This window comes from Helicoverpa armigera, chromosome 11 (genome assembly GCF_030705265.1).
Source record: "Helicoverpa armigera isolate CAAS_96S chromosome 11, ASM3070526v1, whole genome shotgun sequence".
Classification (NCBI taxonomy): Eukaryota; Metazoa; Arthropoda; class Insecta; order Lepidoptera; family Noctuidae; genus Helicoverpa; species Helicoverpa armigera.
The window spans coordinates 7,926,742-7,949,776 of record NC_087130.1 but is presented as its reverse complement, the minus strand read 5'-3'; the positions used below and the strand labels follow the sequence as shown (position 1 = coordinate 7,949,776).

The window sequence follows — 23,035 nt, the reverse complement described above, 5'->3', positions numbered from 1 at the left end:
GCGCTAGTTTCGCGACGCACACGTTGGGTAACCTTGCCCGTGAGGCGGCCGCGTGTCTGTCTCGAACCCGGCGGATAGCCCGACGCACGATAAATCAATAACATAAATTAAACTACAATAGGTCCTGAGTTTTCCTACTTCCAGTGCCCGAAAATATTTATTGAATATGTCACCCTAACCTATATTTTTTTCTGAAACTAAGGGTGTAAAAAAATTCTATACTTACAAAGTTTTTTCTTTCAATATTTGAGCAATAATTTTGGGACCTCCTGTAAAATAATGTATGTATAGTAAAATATTGATCACATTTTCAGCGACATTCTAGAAGATAATAAGAGCATACGAATGAATTTCTGACAGGTATTTGATGTTGATATTGTTTATCACTCCGATGACATAAAGCTTAGAATAGAAGGTTAAGGACACAAGAAATAAAACGAGATAGGTATTTGATTTAAACAAACGATTTATTAATGTTCCAGATAATTTAATTTTACACTACTGTTTATAGGGCTTAGAAAAATCGAATAATCTTCATAAATTAAGAATAAGAAACAAAAAGAAGCAAAATATGTATCTTACTTTTTAAACAAACGAAAATCTTGCATTGTCTTTGCATTATCATTATTGTACATTAGTCGAGCCGGCGGGATCAAGTCCCAATCTTGGCGGGATTACTTGTAGACTTAATACTGTTTGTTAACAAAAGACTGGAAATATTTTTAGTTGGTCAAGAATCAGCAATATGAGGTATTAATCTTGTCTTATAATACGAATACAAAATAATTGAGCACATAAAACCGTCAAGGGTTTAAGACTTGTCCCCGCCAATCCGCCGCGAATCACATTGTACCTTTAAATCATGATATCCTTTGAACAGTAGTGTCTATCACCAGCTTAAGTACAACGTTTAACCATAGACCTTGGAATAAAGACTGTTTAGAGCATGGTACCCCATAAAAATATAAGAGAGCAGTAAAGATGTAAAAGTAGTTTTGTCACTTTGTAACTAATTATTCTTTGTTCCAATAATTGCTGGATACTTTATTTTTATTGGTCATACGACAATCTGACAGTCTTTACCTAGCAAGATTGTAACACATATTATATGCCACTGAATAACGACACAAAAACAAGTAAAGGTAATACAGTAGATCACATTGAACACCCTACATCAATTGAATATATTAAATGTACGTACTTATCGATTATATAGCTATAAATTTATCACTACCAATCAGTTATAAGAATCTTGGGTCTTGATATGAAAAATATTTGGAAATTGACTAATTGATTCACAAGGAATTTATTCAATAAAGACTGAAGATGTTATTATATAAAGTTCTTCAATTCCAAAATCCTACTTTACTTTTAATAAACGTTATATTTTTTTAATGTGAAACGTGAACCATTTTTTCAGAGGGCAAGACAAAAAAGGCAAGTTCACACATTTGACAAGTTATTAAGTAATATACCGCATTATATCTAGGTCTTTTGAAAATTTACTAATTTCTTTCGCATTTGTATTAAAATACTTAACTATGTGTATCCAAATACCTAGGCGGAAATATATATTTTTTGTTCTGAAAAAACTTACATCAATTGATATTTCTATAAAAATCAACACTGTGTAATGTGATGCTGGTTTTAATTTTCTAAATAACATGATAGAACACTTGTATGACGTAACAGTTGTGACGTTACTCCTATATACACAGCGTAACAGTGACTAACTATATAACTAAAGAGGTCGTTATATACATAGGTTTGCGGATCAGCTGCCACTCGATATAAATAATCATATAATATAAGTTTATTCGACGATATATATGTAAAGTATCATATATGACGAATATTCTACAATTTATGTACATAGGATCACGTGATGATAACAATAAGGATTCAACAGAGGAGAAGGTTACACTTTACTAAGGCAAGACACAACAGGCACTGTTCAGTATTCCTACTGCAAACATTAAATGATCACACAGAGTTTACTTCTTAAGAATCTTCATAATATATTATATCTAAACTTTTCACTTTGAAGAAAAATGTGTTATACGATTCGGCAAGAAGTGATTGTATAATAAATCGATGTCCTGCTAAATTATTTTCTATTTTATTGTGTAATGGGACAGTCTATTTCTAGTACATTTTGTAATATTTGAGAATTTACTATGTAACTTTATAACGTTTTAGTAAACATAAAACCCCTAGTGTAAAGCTGCCAAAAATAACTTTAAGAAAGATAATCACTAATTCAATCCTTGGTATCCTATTCACTGTTGTCGGCAAGACAAGCTGCCATCACAACCCACATGTAGGTACTTACGAAAATGATCATCAAATACAACTAACACAGAGCACAACAAATTTGAAAACAAAATATAATAATAAAAAAAAACTATGTTCATATAATAAGTATTTGTTCCGTCAAAAATTTATCAAATACTAATAAGTATCACAAAATGCCGTCCGTAAAATGCTTTAAAAAAATAATACTGTTTACAAAATAAAAATGAAATGTATTGTGCTTACTTATAAGGCCATTTCAGTATTGCTTTGTTTGTATGTCTATATTAATATATTTTCAGTTTACATTATATATTTGATATATTCACGACAGTTCCGTGTTACACATAAAGTACACATATTTTAAGTACTTTTTAAGTACTGAAGATATAATCGATCTACCAAATAGCTACACTAATGACTAAGATATGGACGAATGAATTGCTACTGGATGGGAACTAATGATGACGCCTACTCATGATAAATACGACTCCAAAAGCTTAATAATTATATTACATTGTATAAATATAAAATTTAACAAGACGATATACAACGGAATGTCAATCTGCTACATTCACCTAACAAGAATACCACAGACAATGAACACTGGATTTTTATAGAACATAATTCCACGAACATTTGCTACAGGTTAGATATAAAAGTTAAAATTTTAGTTACTAGGACTTTTTTTTCTAAATAGGGGGTTACCACTTTACACAACGAAAGGGTGAAACTAATCAACACGTACAGTGTTACCACGAATATTATATTAAAGTATATAATTATGCGGTAAACATTTAACGGTAAATCAATTGTTGTGCTGCATTCGAACAACATTTATTTATAGGTTTGCGCTGGTTACAAAATTCAATATGAAACTAAAATATGTTTCAAATCACGTTGGAGAGCATACTAAGTATTCGCGGTAACAATGTAATACAATATTTTTATCTAAAAGTAAATTGTGCTTGCAATTTAAACATATAAAAATATTGGCACAAATTGAGTATTTAGCTCTAATAAAGAAGAAAAAGGCACTCGACTATACAGTATACATCCATATATTACATGTCATGCAGATAAATCGCCTTAAGATTAAATAGTTCACCTGGTCGCCCGAACTTCGAGGTGAATAACAACAGGTATATATTTATTACTGACCACTGGTATATTGCATCGTTACAAGGATTTTATCAACTTTTAGTTGAAATACAACATGTCCAGTGCTCAACAGTAAATATTAATATATTTAGGAAGGTATTGGCGATAAACTGGTAACAGTAGGTGCATTAATGTAACACATGGGTAGTGAAACAAATCTACCAGCACGAATGCCGTGGCCCCCTCGCTCTGTCAACAGTCAGCTGTACATATTTTGAATTTAAACACAACACCGATATGCATGTGCCATTACTAATTACGAGTATCTCATAAACATTCAGTTTCGATTTATAAAATTGGGTATAGTGTAAATTTTAATACCGTTGTTGCATTGTTTTTATAAATACTGTTGAAAAATCTGTAAATCAATAATACAAAAAAAATACTTAAGTGTAAAAAAATAATACAGTTAATATACCAAATTCCAGAAAATTGTACTCAATTAGCGTCCTATCGAGATATTTTGGACTATTTTGCTACGTTATTGTATAAATGAATAAAAGTCTAACTCTACAAACATTTTTATATTGACTGTGACTGCACATTTAACTTTCATAAATGTCTTATTGTTAACGAGACCTGTAATTTGCGTACTGTTTTGGACGCAAGTGCAAAATATACTCAGTCTCTTTTATTCAATTCCTGGTAACACTAAAATAAATTGACAGCGACACACAACACTGTACTTAGGGCCTAAACCATGTTTTTTCAAAGTCGCATATAACAACATAAGTGTAGTTATAACTGTAATTGTAATGGCACATGCAATCAGCTGTATACTACTAATAAATGTAAATCCTACATAAAAAATCCAGTCTTTGGGTCAATATTGAACTTGTAACTCAAAATACTTCAATCTTGCTAAAATGTTAGTATAAAAGTAATCAATTTTCAATATTATACATAGATAGTTTAAATTGTTAACATTTTAGTAGATAAGGAACAAAAATTGTAGATTTATATAGATTAAGCAATATTAGAATTTTGTAAATATTTCAATCTAATATTGAATGAATAGTAACTACGATTTTAAATATTTTTGAATGTTATTATGGCATATCTAATAGGTAGTTAAAATTGTGAAATTACTATACGTTTATAGAAGTACATATATCCATTTTAAGTACTATGTTTGTATGAGTTACAATTCTAGTGATATTAGTTTATTGCCATAGAGTGGTCCGATGAAACTAAGGCAGTTATCGCAGTTATGTTCAGTAATCAGCAACACTCCATCTGTGCTACAACTTTATATAAGGTTTCACTTCCGTCTCGTTATAGTGTATATTTTTTACTTATATTATTAAAATAATTTATTAGTTTGTTTAAATAAATCGTAGTTTAGGAATTAAATTATACTATGTTATACATAGATCAGCATTATAAGACCAATGTTTGAGGCACTTCCGAACAATCGATACGATTATTATGTATTATTGCGAATTATGGTTTGTTCTGTTTAAAATGCTTATTATGCATTTTATGTACCATTAAAATAATTGGAAACATTTTCACTCAATGAATACTGCAACATTCAAATTAACAATGAAATTAAATTATTTACAATAAAATAAAATATTTCAACAAATATATTTAAATAATAATGGAATGTTCAGGAATAATAAGACAAGAACTATTTTACAATACAATACTTAAATATTTGACAATAACTGCAATATAGGATTCACTTCTAACACTACATAAAATATTAGCAACCGTATAGTTTCCTTAACGCTAAGAATACAATAGTTGTTGAGCTCTTATATATCTATCACACTGTTTTCCAGCCATTGGCAAGCCCTTGCTTTGTGAGCAAACATGGCAATACTCCATCGGCAACATTCAACATATTACTTTATTTCTCTATACCTGACCAACAACCCGTCGATTGACTTTTTGACGTGCAACAACATTTCAGTCGCGGCAAATAATAATAAAATAAAAATCAATCTTTTCTTTTCATAATCTTCAGAGCCAAAATCACAAGGCTAGCTAACGCAAAAAGTCAACCGTCGTTGCGGTCTAAAAGCCGATCAAAAACTATTTTGGAATGACAATCAGACTTGTACGCTTACCACCATGACACGTTCGGTACGCTTCGACTATGTTCGGCAAGGTTCGTGCTCACATGATGATGCAGCAGCGGCGCGAGCGCGTGTCGCCGACCACGTCGCTGGTGTTGCCGGAGAAGCGCGGCACCGTGCCGGCGCTGGGCGACAGGCTCAGCGGGTTCAGCTGCACCGGCATGTCCTGCTTAGACACCTCCGACAGCGAGTTCATGCTGTGGTTGTTCGTCGACGTCAGGCTGCTCTCCACCGGACTGCCGTTCGTTCTGATCTGAGCGCGCTGCTTCTTCAAATCTGCGAGAGTGCCTGGAACACCCACTACTGATTACTATTCTTAATTTTAAACTTTTTCATGCTCACTACAAATCATTTCATGAGATAAGCATAGCTATTACATTTCAAGTTTCAAAATTACGTTACTCAATCGACATTGCAGTGCATTACTTTAATTAAACTATTCGTAAAAAATAAATGCTTATCTCCTTTTGAGCATTTCTACAAATAACGTAAATAACGTGACATAAAGAAACCGTAACATCTTGGAAAATAAATAGTGCAATGAACAGAACAGATAGGTAACAGAACATTAAATAGGTGATAGTCTCAGAGAATACGTGCACTCAAACAAATCGACATGTACTAAGTAAACGAGCCCCATTAACGACTACACAACAAAAGAAACAATGAACGCCCACACGGTACTACCAGCATGCAACTACAATGAGAGACTGCTTGCCTCATATGCATCCTCGAGAGTGAATCAATTCTGGAAACCGGCACACAGTCCCAACCGTCATTTATATTTATATACCATCACTGTGCAAAACTGTTAGATTAACTTTACAGATAAAATTGTTATAAACTGTGCTATGAATTACGTATGTATATTAGATGTGCTTGTTACGGTCAATTTGAGTTCGTAAGGATGCATATAATTACCTGCGTTAATCATGACGGTGACATGAACATTGATTTTACCATTATTGTCTGTGGTGTAGGTCGCGGTGCCGCCTTCAGTGATCGCGATCTGGTTGGGGTTCACTATCACCTCTTTCCTACCGTCTAAGGCGTCCTCGTTTTTGATAACGTCATTGTCCTGGCCCTCGGGCGCCTTTCTGACGCCGTTCGGTAAGCTCGTTCTTTCGTAGTGTTTGTTTTGTTCGTTGACGGCTTCGTGGTGCGAGGCGGGCAGGGCGCCGGGCGCGTAGTGCGAGGCCGCGTTCACTCCGAACAGAGGGTTGGAGGTCTTCTGAGGGCCGTAGGGCAGCAGGTCGGAGTGGTCGCTGACGTCGCTGGCGCGCTGGCTGTACGAGTGCTTGGGCACCGCGTACTCCACCGTCGAGTCGTAACTCTGGTTGGACGTGGTGGAACTGTTCGACAGCCGCTTGTGTGACAACTCGCCCGGTTGTAAGTTTGCGGTATTCTGGTCGTTTTCCACGCCATTTGATAGGCCCTGGAACAAAATGAACGGAATCTAAGCGGACATCCTTTAAAGCGGTGCAATCGGGTGGAAGAACTAATGATATAATCGTCGACGGATACATTCCTCGCAATTATTGGCTAATCCAGTTATCGCAGCAGATGTTTCTACTTTACGTAAGTATGTATAGTATATTTAATTATGCTGTTATTTTTCTATTGGTCTACCATCCAGCAGGAGGTCAACGACCAGTAACGTCAACTAATGGCTACTGATAAAAATACTGCCTATTATCCGAATTAACATTATAAACGCTAATGTGAGGTTGTCACGCATTCGCAAGGCAAAACAGGTACATCGGTATACCACCATATACTGGTAGGCCATAATAATCGGAAGGACGAGCCACGGATCGGGGTACATGCAGGGAAGATTCGAGTCAGGTGCGTAATGTAGCCTCCTCAAGATACGGATAAAACCTAGTCAACAATGTTTAAAAAATAAATATAGGTATGTGCACTAAATATCTACTACCATAATAGTGTGCAATTTGATTAGGGTCAGAAAACTAGCCAGCATCAATTTTAGAGTTAAATATGAACTAAATGGAACTGATAGAATATTATCTTAAAATTGTATATTAGCTGTTTCTCACGTCATCCAAGGATAGTGTAGCTCTCAACAATTAATATTTTTTGAAATCGGCTCTGTAGTTTCGAAGTATATTGTAAACAAACAGTCAATTAATGTTTTCTCTTTTCAAAATTATTATTATAGGTTCATGCCTCAGACTACTGTAAATTATAACCAGCATTAGACTGTAACTAGATTAGGTAAATATTTCTGAAAAATACAGAAAACTGAAAATTATTGCTCAAGCTTTTTAAAGCTAAATCTATAAGCTTCAATTTTCAGTATCAAGAATTTTTCAAAAACTAGAGTATTCGGCCGAATGTCGCGCAGTCTCAACAAAAATATTATTTCAGCAGTAAAATATAACCAAATAATTGACATTAAATACGTTTATAATAATTCATAATAAAATACACCATACCCTATATCGGAGTCCTAGGACCTGCGGCTCCTTGCGCATACGGCGCAAGTTGTCGTTGGTCAAAAACATTATATCCAAAGACATGATTACAATCCGTAGTCAGTAACACATAACACACACTGTATCACATAGCCACATAATAATATCCTTTGAGAGAACAATGGTCAACACTTTATGAAACACCATAAAGGAAGAATTGAAGTTCGAAGGAAGATTTTTGTATATCAAAATGCATCGTCGAAAGAAAAAATAATGAACAATGAGCGGTGCGTGTTAGCTCGCTGACCACACGGAGTGACGGCGCGCGCGCGGCCGCCGGCGGCCTAGGGAAATCGCGGGAAAACTGAGTCGCCCGTGGCGTCAATCAACGCGCTCGCCGGAACGGGATGCCTGCGCTAATCACGACGCCTGATTCATGATGCACTAACTGACGCTCCAAGCTGATTGATTGCGTCTTACAATGACATCTACACTAAACATTCTGAAATATATGAAATACGGGGCACCTGCACATCAATTCTGTATTTGATGTCACGCGTCATAATAAATTTAGTTTATTATATCTATACGTCTCTTAAAGATTGTAGCAAAATAAAATATGTTCAATTTTTTAAGGATATTACATAACTTACATATTGAAGGTTTTGTACTATTTTTTAAGCGATAAATCATAATTATTTATCAACAGTTTCTTAGAAGCTATTATAAAGAGTGCACAAGCGAGAAGCGAGTGCAAATCAATCGCTCTAGTAAGTATCAAACTGGGCAGGAACTAATGTTATTAGCATTTCTCACGACAAGTCCACTCGCATGTGCATGGTCATTGCAATTTTGCATACACAAAAACTGAATTATGTGGAAGAAAACATAGCAATATAAACTACATTCTCAAGTCATGTTCTGGAAATTAAAATACATTGTTTGAAACGACAACGGAGCAAGATCTTGGCACACATTTTTATGTTTAATATATTTTGAAATTACCAGACATTACAACAATATTTTGTTTTTATATTATTTTTTGTAGATTTTGCACATGATTATGATCAGTAAGTTACTTCTACGTCACGGCGTTGGTCCAACTGTAATGTAAGTAATAAATTATTCGAGTGCAGTTAATTACGAGCCGCGTCGAGATGAAAGCAGAGAAAGTGCGCCACACGGGTAACGTAAAAACAACGGCCTGTGTTCAAATCGTTCACTTAGCAGATACCGATAGGCGTGGTGAACATTGCAACTATTTTTTGTTTATATACCTTGTACACATTGTATGGGCTAATTATGAATAAAAATATTGATGAACATACAAGCATCAAGCAACTACTCATATCATGCAAGTCTGCTCTTTTACCTTGGTTGTTGGTGAGATCCATCCTACTCATTGAAAAGTCTGTAAGAACTATCTTTTTGAAGAAAAGATATCGACTTATTCAGTACAGAGCATTGAGACAAAAGTTATTATGAACAGCAATAAAACGAAGAACAAAAAAAATAATTTGAGTCCATTATAACTGCACCCTAACAAAATAATTAAGTAGTTACACCTATAAATTAATTATCATTTCTTCTGCAAACTGACTAGGTATTTCAGTGTTTATTCTGCAGCCGCCGATGTGTTCTCAGCTGAAACAGTGCTGACATATTTCGCGAACATAACTTACGTTTAGCAATGCTGTTTGTAAACAGTAATAAAAGTAACGTTAGCCGAACTCATTTAGAGCAACACGCTCGTAAAATGAAAATTAAATTCTGTAAAGAATTTTTCTTACGAAATCAATTAGGTTTGTAAGTTTGTAGAGTAACTTTTAAATCAGATAAGAGATTTATTAAAACTGCTAATACAATTCTATCTAGAATGTATTTTCATGGTCTCAGAAGGTTACGAATAATTTTAAAAGAGCCAAGACTCAGAAAAATATGGTGATCAATCCTTGGTCTAAACATATCAAGCGTATATCCTGGCTGCTTCTTTGTTTCTTAAAACCCACAAAGCAATTTCGCCCCGGCTCTGATAATACTTTGTTCCATTTAAGGGTGACAGAATGCTTATCGGACTAAAGGTATAGGTAGTTTGTTGACGCAATTCCTATGGCATTCTGCAGCAAATTTTTAGAAAGGCTACAAATCCGACCTATAAGCCGAATGCCAAAATCATAAAAACGAATGACCGCGCCCGTACAGTTTCTGCTATAATTGCAAACAATTTCCGATTAGTTGTAAAGATAGCGTGAGACGATTGCAGTTTTTTTGACTAACATATCTTCCGTTCTTTCATGCGATACGTTAATAAAATCTTCGCGGTCATAAAATTGATATAAAATCCGTCAAGTTTATAGAATACATAAATAGTGAATATTGAACAACGGTACTTTTTTGCAATGCTTTATTGTAAACGCGAATGAGTTTGGTTAATTGTTTCAAGTCCAGATATTGAACCAGTAACATCGTATAGATTCCGATTAACAGTGCAATGGGCTCACTGTAGAACGAAGAATGTAACTTACTAGCTAAATACATAGTTAACATACGTTAGCTTGTTCAAAAATGTCGTTTTGCTATATACCTACAGGTGTATAGTATACCTGTCTATCAGTGCCCCGAAAGCTCGTCAATGTGGGATTTCTACTCAGATAGACCTTACACAAGTTACATGTGACCTAGACTGTAGCAAATATGCATCGCAACAGGACTTATTGCCTCTTCTTCTTCTTTAGTCGGTCCCTCACTCGTTGAGGATCGTGACCCCATCTCCTACGCCGACTATTAGCTGTCGCCAGCGTTCTCTGTCCTGTGCCAGCCTGTATGCCTCCTGGAATGGTTTCTTATTGCCTAGTATGCAATAATTACTGCTCCAGTCTAATACAGCGGCCAGAGAATGCACAATGAAGAAATGTCTAGATTAGATCCAGTACGGAGCTGGTTGCGCCACATACCTTCTGCTAATACGAACGTAAAAGCGTGCATTATTGCTTCCCATCTAATTGGTGGCCAATTACGCACTCGAGCTAAACTGTATACGTGCACAAACGATTGATTTGTACTACATACACAACAGGAACCGTAAATGCTTGTTTGCAAATGTATAATTTGCTTACTTTTCTACGATCTAAAAATTATCTCTCATTTGTTTTTTTTCTTCAACTTTTTCTTGTGATCGCAAAGCGATTAAAGAAAGGAAACGTTATAACTTTTAAATATTATTTTAAGAATGAACAATAGACTGTAAGAACAGGCTTAGTTTTTTTTTGTCTAGACTTGATCTTATTTTAGAGTTCAAGCATAAAGTTATTAATCTGATTACAGGCTGGAATATTAATTTGAAACATGAGCCAGGTTAATAAACTGTTTTAAGTATCTACAGTGTAACTTTACGCAACATGCAGATACAAAATGGCGATAACCTCAAAATCCATCCGCATATTAAAATATACGCAACTGGTTTATTATCATAGCGAACAAGTCTTTTCATTGCAGGTTTTATATTCATTTGATACACTTCTTAAATGGGTGATAATAACTATAATGATTAGCTTATTGTCACACTCCTTTGATATATACATTCTGCCTGTAAAGCAATATAAGAGAAATAACGTTGGAGCATTTTCTAATTTAATTTCAATTTATTTTTCCGTAATATAATTTTCTACATTTATTGTTTCGACGTGAAACTGTATTGTTAGCAGCATAATAAGCGTGGTAAATAGATTCACTTGATAGGAAAAGCACATTTAATTAATCTACATAGAAATAAAACGTTATAAGTTGTTTACTTCGTTGTAAGGAAAATGTATATGAACATAATAGATTATGTTAGATAAGGTTTAATTTTCGCAGCCGGAATATAATTAACTGTTTTCGCAGATTGTTTAGCTTTAGGTAGGTACACGGTTGGTTACCATAGAACACATAATTATGCAATATATTCACAAATTATGTACTTAATTATAACCATGTAGGAAGTGACCGCTGGAGAGCTCTCCGACAGCTACAAATAATTGTATAACGGTAACAATTACACAATAATACGCGAAACTGTGTACATTAACAATGCGAATACATGGCGTGGCGTGTCGCCACTCGGTTTCCCTTTCACAGTAAACCACCGACGTATTTGGGTTCTGTCCAACGACTCTTGAAAATATTTTTTTCGGATTTAATCTACTTAGAGAGTCATCGAGATAAAAATGGGAGGATGTGTTAATTTTCTAGCTTTATGTTTTTTGGAAATCTAGTATAAAAATGAGGTTACAAATTGCAAAATCTCAAACCACTTTGTAAATTCTTCAGAGGAAACCTTACCGTATCGAAGGCGCTAATCATAATTATTTAACAGCAGCTAATTATTCCGGCGGCATCATTATTATAACGCGTATCTACGGAACACAGTGCGTGCAACTAACACGTATGTTCATTATAAATACGCCTTAATTCGTTTTGTCGGTTTTTCATATTTTTCCTTCGCGAAAGTCGAAAGCGGAATATTAATTTGGACGGACAATGACGTGGCCATTTAAATTGCAGCGAGCACGAGATCTTAGCTCATTATGATAATATTAATAGCATATCTTCAATGTTGCGTGGCACGTGCTATGGATACATAATTGTACAATATGAAGGTTCAGAATTTTTTAATAGTCGAGTGATTAAGTTTTCTTTTGACGTATGTCTTGTTGAGATTGATTTGTAGCAATCGGTATGTTTCTAATTAGACGTCTTTAATATATTTTTTTTGTGCAAAACATCGTGATTAGGAGTAGTCTATCATTCGTTAATCGGTATTAATTACTCTCAAGACTAATTGAAATAATTTAAAAGTGGTGCATTATGTTTGAAGTTTAGTCAAAATTCAGTAGTCACTGAGATCATGGCACACATGAACGACACGGCACGGCGCAGGTCCAACCCAGTGATTATTGTCATTTGAATTTGACTATTAAAATGTATCTCATAGGCATAAAACATTTTATAACCTCAATATACTTAAATACTTCATTACATGGTGACAGAACTTGCAGCTATCTAACAATAGTAACGCCGTGCCGTTCGTGTGCATAACCTTTAATGTTGGGATGCTCACAAAGGACAGCGAAAATATTAAGTTTATAACGAATTGACGGTCGCATAGAGCATTCCTTGTTCTTTGTAAATAATATAAGTATCTATAACTGTTTAACATCAGTCAAAAATAAGGGATCAGTATTTTATCCTTCCCAATAATGGAGAGCAAAATTACTATCGGAGATGTCATAACGTAAAATCTTTTACAAAGGCGCCTGACCGATCTGCCTTACATCTCTGATCTGGCATCTCCGCTTTCTGGCTTTCTTTCATGCTGTGATAACTTTATTGACCTTTAAAAGCTGTTTCTGAAAATGTTTAAGAGTAAGTTTTGCAGTGTATGTACGTACCTGCAGTCATTACGGGTAGTCAGAAGCCAGTAAGCCTGACACCAGTCTAGCCAGGGGTATCGGGTTGCCCGGGTAACTGGGTTGAGGAGGTCAGATAGGCAGTCGCTTCTTGTAAAGCACTGGTACTCAGCTGAATCCGGTTAGACTGGAAGCCGATCCCAACAAGGTTCGGAGGATGGATGGTACGTACCTGCAGCTCATCATCGACGGCGGAGTCGAAGGTCTCGCGCAGCCTGGCCTCGCCGCGCACGTCGGCCTTGGCCGTCAGCTGCTTCTCGCGCAGCGACGTACGCCGCACCGACCGCACCCTGCTGGGGGGATACACTTCAATGTTATACGATATGAGGGACAAGCACATCACATTTATGGACAAATACATACACGGAACATGTCGTGGAGTCATTTGGCCCTGATAGTATAGGTCGTCAAATAACTTTGGCCCATCTAAAGTTACTAATTGACAATTCACGCAATGCAGTAGTGTTTTCTTTAAGTATTTTGTCTATCATGAAATATGATGACAAGATGTCATGAATAGAGTGAAACATAAAAACAATGCAAGCTGACCTCACCACGATGTTGGATATATAGCATGAAAAAAGTGAAGTCAGCACTAGCAAACTTTGGAGCGGCTAAGTTATTTGATGAGAACCGCAAAGAGGCATCTTTGGCAGTAGCTCCATGTCACCACCCATTTCCAAACTATGTGAGTTTCTAGCTGCCCGTCTTTCAATATTTAGTCACCGATTTCTTGTAGGACAAAAATAGAACACCCATATAACAAAAGAGCAACGTGCGCCGGTCAGAAAATCCTTAGTTAGAACGACCTCGCAAAAATCGGTGCGCTTTTCGTTCCTACAAACGATCGTGAGTGGGCAGTCTAAAATCCTTGATCTTGTGCACAGCAGCACTAGACCAATGGGGACAAAGGTAAGTAGTTCGTATGGTTCGTGGTACCGGCTAGTGGAGGCGCTGGATGAAGACCGCCGCGCTGTCCTCAGGCGGTCGGCGGCGGCGTGACGACGTAACTCCTCCTGGTCGGCCGCCAGGCGTAGGATACGGGCCCGTAGCTCACCTTCCTCGCAGATATCTGTCAACAAACAATATAGTTAAGAATCTGATAAGTATACTAAGAAGAGAAAGCAAAAAAAAATGTTTCCACCCCAATCTATATGTATTTATACTAATTTAATAAAGAGGAAACTTTATTTGGCTCCTTGTACCCTGAAGACACCGAAAGTACAGAACCGATTTGAAAAATTATTTCACTATTCGGTTCATTAAGTTCCCCAGGCAGGCAGATGAAACCGCGGGTTATGAAGCCAAAAAAATTTCCAACCCTTTCGTAAGGGGAAATAGCCAAACATATTATGTGACATCACCTACCCTTGATAGTGTAAGTGAAAAGATGTTTTAAGGCGCGAATGATAGATCTCTAAAGCTAGAGCTTAGCGCCTGGTGCATTTGCCAGCGCAACAGACTGCAACGCTTATTGATGCTATAGCTCACTGAAGCCTTTTCACGATCTTTAAACAACTCGGTTAAGTGTACCTGTATTATTTTAAGTAACCTTCTTAGTAATAAATAGAAAATGTTTTGTATTTACCCGCTGGCGTCTCGTCGTGTTTATTCCTGACATTGAGATCAGCTCCATATTGTACTAATAGTTCTAGAACTTCTAGCTGTAACAAAACAAAGATACATTACAATTTATCTTTTCCATAATATTGTGAGTCAATAACGTAGTTAGCATGGTGTTTACAGTTAAGGTCTTGTATACATTTAGTTAAATGATTATGTACAATACATATCTGTCTTTCGGTATTACTAACTAGTTACAGAACATATGCTTTGATTACAACAGATATTCTGTGTTTTAAAATATTCACCAAATCCAGTCATTCTTCGCGTGCAAACGTCTTAGCGGATTTTGATGAATCTTGGCAATAATATTCGAACTAATACATAAAAATTAAAATATGCTTAATACGGCTACTTTATATACAAAAGCGGAGAGTAAATCCTTCAGGAAGCGAGTGAATCCCGATCCTGAAAAGAATCCTTGGGGGATTTCACGAGATGGAGACGATCATATATCTTTGCGTCTAGTATGCATAATCACGGTACATACATGTCCCCAGCAGGCGGCGGCGTGGACGGGCTGCCACATGTCGTGGTCCACCACGTCGGTGGAGGCGCGGTGCTCCAGCAGGTACTCCACCACCTTCAGGTAGCCGTTCGCTGATGCTATGTGTAGCTATAAATAGAATAGGTTGGTTAATCTTCTACATTAGTTTTAGGACCTTTTATTTTAGGCGATTCCTTAACCCCTTGTATACCGGCGGTACGGATCCACGCAGACACAATTGATTTTCTCGATTAGCATTCGAGCAATTATGCGATTTTGCGAATATTACGGTGCTTTTAACTCCTTAAGGTTGGAATTTCACACATAAGGAATGACAAAGGTTGTAAGAAAGCACGTCATAATATCATCAATACACACAGCTGAAATCGAGAGGCAAAGTATATTCTGATGATAAAGATATGTATTATTGAGATTGCTAAGTACTGGAAATCATCAGTTGTAATCTATAGTTTTAGCAGTAGGAATAGCATTTTTAACATTGTTTACCTAATGTTTTTTTCTACATAGCAACTGTAATATAAAATTTTACTCATGCCAGGAGGCAGTTATAGTTTAAAATAGATTCTTCATAATTAATTTAGAGTTGTACTAAGTGACCTTGGACATTATATTAGACACCATGAACATATAAAAACTGACTATTTAATAAATAAACCATGAAATTTAACGTTTCACATGAGAATGTTAATGAATTCAACATGTTAACATCACAATGGAATCTATTGACATTACTTTTGTTTCACGAAGTCACGTACATACATGGTATCCCATTCTGGCATAGAATTATAACTTGAATAGTAGCGAATTACCTCTTTATATCATTTAATACTTTATTGCATATTTATTTTCAAATCAATACTCACAAGCGTGGCACCCTGATTATCCCTCGGCTCATCTAAATCCATGCCCGCCTTCACTAAATCATCGACATCCCTTAACATTCTCATTTCTGTGGACGCTCGGGTGTCGTCTATCAGTCGCTGCGTCACTCCACGGGCTGCCATCTCGCTCTCAATAGCATCCAGTGTACGTTCTTCTTCGCAAATGTCGTAAGGCATGTTACCATCTCCATTGACAGCGAGAAGATTCGCACCCCGTTGTATAAGGATTCTCACTAAGTTGAGGTTCCCGCAAGTGGCTGCGGCGTGTAAAGGCGTCCATTTCTCGCTGTCTTCGGCATTGACGTTAGCCCCGTGGTCGAGTAGCAACCTCATCATTGCCTCGTTGTTGTCTATGCAGCACTGGTGGAGGGCGGTCAGCCCGTCTTCGTTCGTCGCGTCCGGCGTCACGCCGCGAGACAATAACCGCCGCACTGCAATACAAATATCGAAATGATTCTTTAAATAAAATGATTTTAAAGATGGAATTACGTTAAGAGAGGTTGTTACGCTTTCACGGTGAAATAGTTAAAGTAATTAAGTTAAGGTGGCATTCGTCACGGCGAAATTGTAAATTATATTTAGGTGCAGGTAGAAAAATTAGGGACCTACTTAACACGCCCACGTACAGCCTGATGAATTAAGCTACAACCATGGTGTTACCCAATCGGAACATTTTTTTGAAAACAGCAGTTATTATTTGATTACTGTTAAAGTACTATTATTTATTGACACTATTCAGTGGGTATAAATATTGTATACCTACTTACAAATAATTATCATGGACAATATACTATAAAGATAGGTACAACTGTTGTCATTATTGCATCTATAGGTAATATCAATTATGCTGTCATACTCGTAAGTCGAATGGCGTCACAACAGCCTTTCAAGAACATGAACTACGCAATTCGAGCCAGTAGTAAGTAATATGAAACAAAACATAGAAATACTTACAAACAATCGAAATTACAATAACAATGAAAGTAACGAGTTAAGGTACAATATGTAACTTACTAGTTCTAGTCATTAGGCTGCACTAACAATCTCGTTATGGCACATAGAGCCTAATTGAGGGAGCAATAACGCCAATAATGTCGCTTTTATTGACTTTATTTATGAAGCCATCAGGCTGTCACCTGACCAATCAAGCCCAGATGTTTGTAATTATACAGCAGCTACTTCACAAGGTATTATGTTTCCAGCGTGTCTGTTATTAATATAAATTTATTGCTTTCCCTAACAAACCATGCCAGCAAAGTTCCTATTAAATTACGCTGATACGTTGAGGCCACGTAATCCCCCCTAGACTACAAATTTACTTGAGTACCTCAACAAATTGATTATTAATGGCAAGTATTCCGTATTATTCAGCGCAGTCATACCTTTACTGACCTTTCCAAGTTCTCATTCACTTATCAGTACTAAGATGTCGTAATCGGCACAGGTGCGGACCTTGTGCGATTCAAAACATTCATTAAAGAGACGTGCGAAACCTGGCTTAAGTTCCACAAATTACTGCGGATAACAACATAATTGCTTGTCACTTTGTGAGCGTATAAAATGTTAAAATGCTGCTAAATAGCCACGAGAGTCATGCGATAACGGAGAAAATTTATAGTAGCGGATTTAAGTGGAACTTTCCGATTACTACTACTGTAGGCCAGCTGGCAGCATTTAATGAGTGGCTAAATGTCAGTATCGAACTGAGCTACTGAGATTTGGCCTTATGTCTAGAAATTAAAGCAAGTTTTCAATCCACTTTTATGGTTAAGTCATTCAAAAAGGTCGGCTATGCCCAAAGCTGGAGGACACGAATTTACCATAATTAACTCCTGGACTTTACGTCATCAAGTATGTAGTTATCTCATACCTTCGTCTATATCGTTCCTGGCTGCGGCTTCCAGCAACATAACGCTATCACTAAAGTATATGCTCCGCTTGTTGCTTTTCTCCCGTTTCGCCCGCGATCGCAGCCATTCCTTTTCTCGTTGCTGCCATAGTTTTAGCTGCTGCATGCGTCGTCTGAAACGAATAACTTTTACATGAGGATTCCGACGCATTGTTATTCTTTATTGTCCCAGTCACTCCACTAGACAATATTAGGAAATACTTTTTTATGACACTGTTATTTCCTCATAGATGAAAACAGACATAGAGCGTGCGTAATATGATAATTATGTCGGTACAAACTTTTATCGTGTAGGGAAGAAATTAATTAGGTACTTTGTTAATCTTTTATAATCCACAGATAAGTGTTGTTGTTAGAGCAAAGACGTGCTCAGTGTTTAATGTGCAATGGACATATACCTACATAAAAGGGTATCTGAGAGATGAATGTGTATCTAATTTCGCCATTTATTTAGCGATGTCATTTATTAGCGCTTTTATTATGAATTTGTAAAGTGGTTCATTGTCGTGTTTAGTCCATATACGTTGAACGATCGACCTCCGTGCCTTGCCGGCGCCTGACGCCCACTTGACGCGAAATTCTATATACGCGAATATGGATTTGTTCTCAGTCGATTGGCAATAGCATTTTGAGATTTTTTCATAACTTGATGGCACCGTCAGCCTAAGTATACCAGTTTACGGCCTCCACGCATTTGCGAAGTAAAGGGTCGTGACGGAAGAATGTGACAGGCAGGAAACATAACTGCAAGGATATGCACAAGGACATGGCTCTAAGAGGCCCCTTATGTGTAATATTTTGCGTGTCACTGTTGCATAAATGTAAAAAAAAAAAACAAAAGTAATGCCTTGCAGTTTGAAAGCGTTAAGTTATGTGCGTCTGCGTATTTATGTGTGCGCATGCGTTTTATTTTTGGTTGGGTTCTTGACATGGACTATATTTCAAAATGATAGCGATGTACGAACCGCCACGAAACCGTGGCTTATTTTCGTAATCCACTTCATGTGCTACGCCTATTCCCACACGGGTTCATATTTTAAACTGGCATGCAATCGTAAAAAGTGAAAACAAGGTTTCACTTTACATTATAATGCGTTTCATAATAATAATATTGTGCAGAATTGGCAAAGGAACACTTTCCGAGTTTTAATGAAGCAGTAATTAAGTTCGTAAAGTTGCCTTAATCCGTTTATTGATCGGCGTTAAGCTCGACTGACAACGAACCGTAGACAGAGGATGCATAAATATTCCTCGCTGAATCATGTCTAAGATAAAAAAGTTTAAAATAAGAACAAAGAAGCGAAAGCCATAAATCACTGTCTGTTTATGAAGATACTGTGCAAAGAATGTAATAAAAGCATATCAAAAGCGCGAGCTGCTTTATTTTTTTAAACGAGGCGTATAATCGAAAGTAGGCGCTCACGTTTGTTTCTGATATCTGTTATCACACGTGAACTAACTCCGTTAATCTGTGTGACGTCGCCGGTAGGTACAGGATTAACGACACACGTAGTGCAAGGCAAACAGAACTGTGTGCTTATGCTGTATCTCGTGTTGACACAAATCCATATATAGAACCTATCAAGCGATATGTGCTAAACATCTTGTACACACAACAATATTGTGTATGGGTACATCATGCTATTATCAGTGACATATCATACAATAGCTGTCAATAGTAGATCCTAAAAACTGGAGATAAATAAGATTGCAAGAGTACTGATCACAAAAAAGTTACCAATAAGAATATAGTTTCTAAAAATATATGTTTGGATACTATGTATATTTTATATCTACAGTATGAGAAAATAACAATATTTTAAGTTATTTTCCATAGCACACTGTGTACACAATTATTCACAATGGAAAGTGAAACACTTAAAGTGTGTCATTTTTAATGCACACTTTCCAATATTTGTTTTAGTACCTACTCTGACATAAAATTAATTTAACTTTATGTTCATTTTATAGTCCACATACAGGCATGCAGCTTTTATGAAACACAATATAGTGTTGTAAAATCAATTGGACAGTAATCATTTTGTATTTCATTTGTTCGAAGGGACCATTAGCAACTATTAAAATAAAATATGTTTGAACCCAAGTATCTGAAATGTTTTTATCACAATAATCTAACATGAACGCTTCTATCAACCCAGCTCAATCCATACATCAACTTTTATCTATAACAGGCATCTCCAATGATAAAAAATATTAGATATAATTCTATCAATGTTTGTAACCAAATCTACATTCATACAAAAATATAGTGGCAATGTTACTTATTTTAATCACCTTGTCTGTTATCTAGATAATGAATAAGCACCTTCACATTCAAATTACGACTTATCATTTTAGTATAATTTATCCTTCGTGGAAATAATCATAATTATTGGTTTTCCAGTTCATACAAACATTAATAAAGACTTGTTTATTGTCTAGTAACTTCCTGTAACATAAATTTCAATCTTGATGGTTCAACAATTGTATGAAGTGTTGTCTTTCAAAGTCCCAGAACATGCTATAAACACCAGGAATGCTTTCCACTACATTAATCTTACTTTCATGCCATTTGTGCAGCAGTTTCAATCATTCTTAAACATAATAGTTGTTGTTTGCAAATACTGGCTTTTATTTTGATGTTTACAAGCAGCTTTTACACTTTTGTAGAAAGTTTAAGTCAATGCCTTCTATACAGCTGCTCATTACGTATTTTTTTTTATTTGTTATAAAAAAATCTTTTCATACAAATTAAAGCAAATTAGGAACATGTCATGATAGACTTAAGCATTAAAATACAATCAAAGTTAGGTAATCCCACTTTAGATAATCAACTCCTAATAGCTGAGATATATTTTATTCTTAGTATCTATGTAGTGTGTAGTCATTATTTATACATATGAACATCAGATTATATGGTTGAGCAGTTTTCCTCAAGGCAAGTTCAAGACCAGTGATCACATGGTCAATATGGTACAGATTTAAATTTCAAGAATCAACAGAAATATACAGCTGCTATTTAATAAACATGAAGGTGAAAAATTGCATCTATAATAGAATCAATACTAATATAATAAAGGCTAAACATGTTTTTTTTTATACCCTCAACTCCTCAAAACAATTGATCCAACTTGAAAACTGTTTTCACTGTTGGGAAACTAGATTATTTCCAAATAACATAGGCTATATTTTGTCCAGATGTAAGGAGTTCCCCTAGGACACGGGTGAATCCGTAGGTAACAGGTAGTGTGATAAGCAAAATGTATATAAATAGCAAGCCCTAACAGACAACCTCTGTGCAGATTAATGAGAAGGAAAATTAATGTACCTATAGATGTCAGATGATCTGATCATCTTATACCAACAAAAACTTTTCAACAGCATGTATCTAATGTTTAATTTATTACATTCAAGTTTAACAAGTTTTTGAACAGACAGTTCATGGAATCAGATTGAACCTTCAAAATTTGAGTTGTAGTATAAAAGAGTAGAATATAAGTGAACTTACCTGCGGGCTAGATGGAGCCTCTCCTGCGTGGTGAGGTGTTCCACCTGGGCCATCTCAGACACCAAGTCTGAGTGCTCCATCTTGATCCAAATCTGCAAAGTTTCACACTATGTCATTGTTTCTATATATTGTTTCAAGTTATGACTGTAGTTACTGTCATTTTGCTTGTCTGTGTAAATTATTTAATTACTAAGATTTTTTTATTCAAAAAATGTATACTTTCATTTTTTAATGAGTGTCTAAGTAAGAAATAAGAAGACATACCAAATATTATTAAGATTCTCACAAAGTTATCAAACAAAGAATATATTCTGGTCATTTTATCATCTTTATCTACATCTTTTTAATTAACATTTGACATTTACATTCTTTACTTAAGTTTTAAGTTGAATGTATTTGTTTATGAATTGGCTTAAATGTTTCCAATATTATAATCACAAGAACAGCAATAGATTACAATAAAACTAAAAGTGTCTCAGTTTGTAAATATTATCTACAATAAGAAACAGTGCAGTACACCTATACAACATCAAACTTATTGATATCTGACACAAGTCTGATAAGATAACACAGCCCTATAAGCATTTCAAACCATTCTATTGGGAAATTGGAAAATTTCGACAGAATTCTGAAGTTTTCAATACTTTCCCGCAAAATCTGTTTATATGAATCTCAGCTACAACAAATAATTCAGTTTTAAAAACAAACTGACAGTTTAGAAAGGCACTTGGTTTCTACAACCTAAATCAACTTTGCAGGTCAACATGATATTCTAAGAACATTTGCGGGAGAAACTATACACTATACATATTTATTCTAAAATATTTTTCACGCTACTTACCGCTGTTCTAGTTTATTACAAAACGTAAGTATGTTTCATTCTTTTATTGATGTATTTGCCACACATGATAAACAGATTGAAGAAAAGGGAGTCATTAACACATATACATATTGATACTTGGAGCTAATTGAAATCCATTGTGTGAGAGAAATTTACAGTTACATTCTATTTTCCGTTATTTTTCATGAAAATAAGAAACAAGGAGAAAAATCACAAGACGGCGAGCGAACGAGCGGATGGGTTTACTTTTTTGGTGAGTTGAAAACCTTGACTTGAATACTTGGCCTTTGGCGCGGAGTCCAAAAGCAAAAAAATTTAAGTAGAAAATATTTTTTGAAATAGACTA

General features: G+C 35.7%; 1 protein-coding gene across 6 annotated transcripts; it reads right to left on the bottom strand.

The window, feature by feature from the left end:
- Window positions 1–448: 448 nt before the first annotated feature.
- LOC110378084 (protein phosphatase 1 regulatory subunit 16A) lies at window positions 449–22,961 on the bottom strand. Of its 6 annotated transcripts, none has more exons than XM_064037037.1 (10): window positions 22,690–22,961; window positions 21,849–21,940; window positions 18,302–18,453; window positions 16,414–16,862; window positions 15,533–15,658; window positions 15,008–15,083; window positions 14,359–14,491; window positions 13,592–13,712; window positions 6,459–6,972; window positions 449–5,825 (listed from the first exon to the last, which is right to left on the bottom strand). In XM_064037037.1, exons 2-10 carry the CDS (start codon window positions 21,926–21,928, stop codon window positions 5,578–5,580), a joined length of 1,899 nt encoding a protein of 632 aa, XP_063893107.1. In that variant the 5' UTR covers window positions 21,929–21,940; window positions 22,690–22,961; the 3' UTR covers window positions 449–5,577. The 6 variants fall into 6 exon arrangements, with proteins under 6 accessions (XP_063893107.1, XP_063893111.1, XP_063893112.1 ...); XM_064037041.1 differs by having other exon boundaries at window positions 449–5,813; XM_064037042.1 differs by having other exon boundaries at window positions 6,498–6,972.
- Between the last annotated feature and the right edge of the window lie 74 nt (window positions 22,962–23,035).

Bases quoted from the DNA above. Each gene is read 5' to 3' on its own strand.
- LOC110378084 (XM_064037037.1), bottom strand. From the start codon at position 21,928: ATGGAGCACTCAGACTTGGTGTCTGAGATGGCCCAGGTGGAACACCTC. The intron at 14,492-15,007 runs GTAAATACAAAA...GTTTGTTGACAG, and splicing joins ACACGACGAGACGCCAGCGG to ATATCTGCGAGGAAGGTGAG. The intron at 13,713-14,358 runs GTACCACGAACC...GTATCCCCCCAG, and splicing joins TCCAGCGCCTCCACTAGCCG to CAGGGTGCGGTCGGTGCGGC.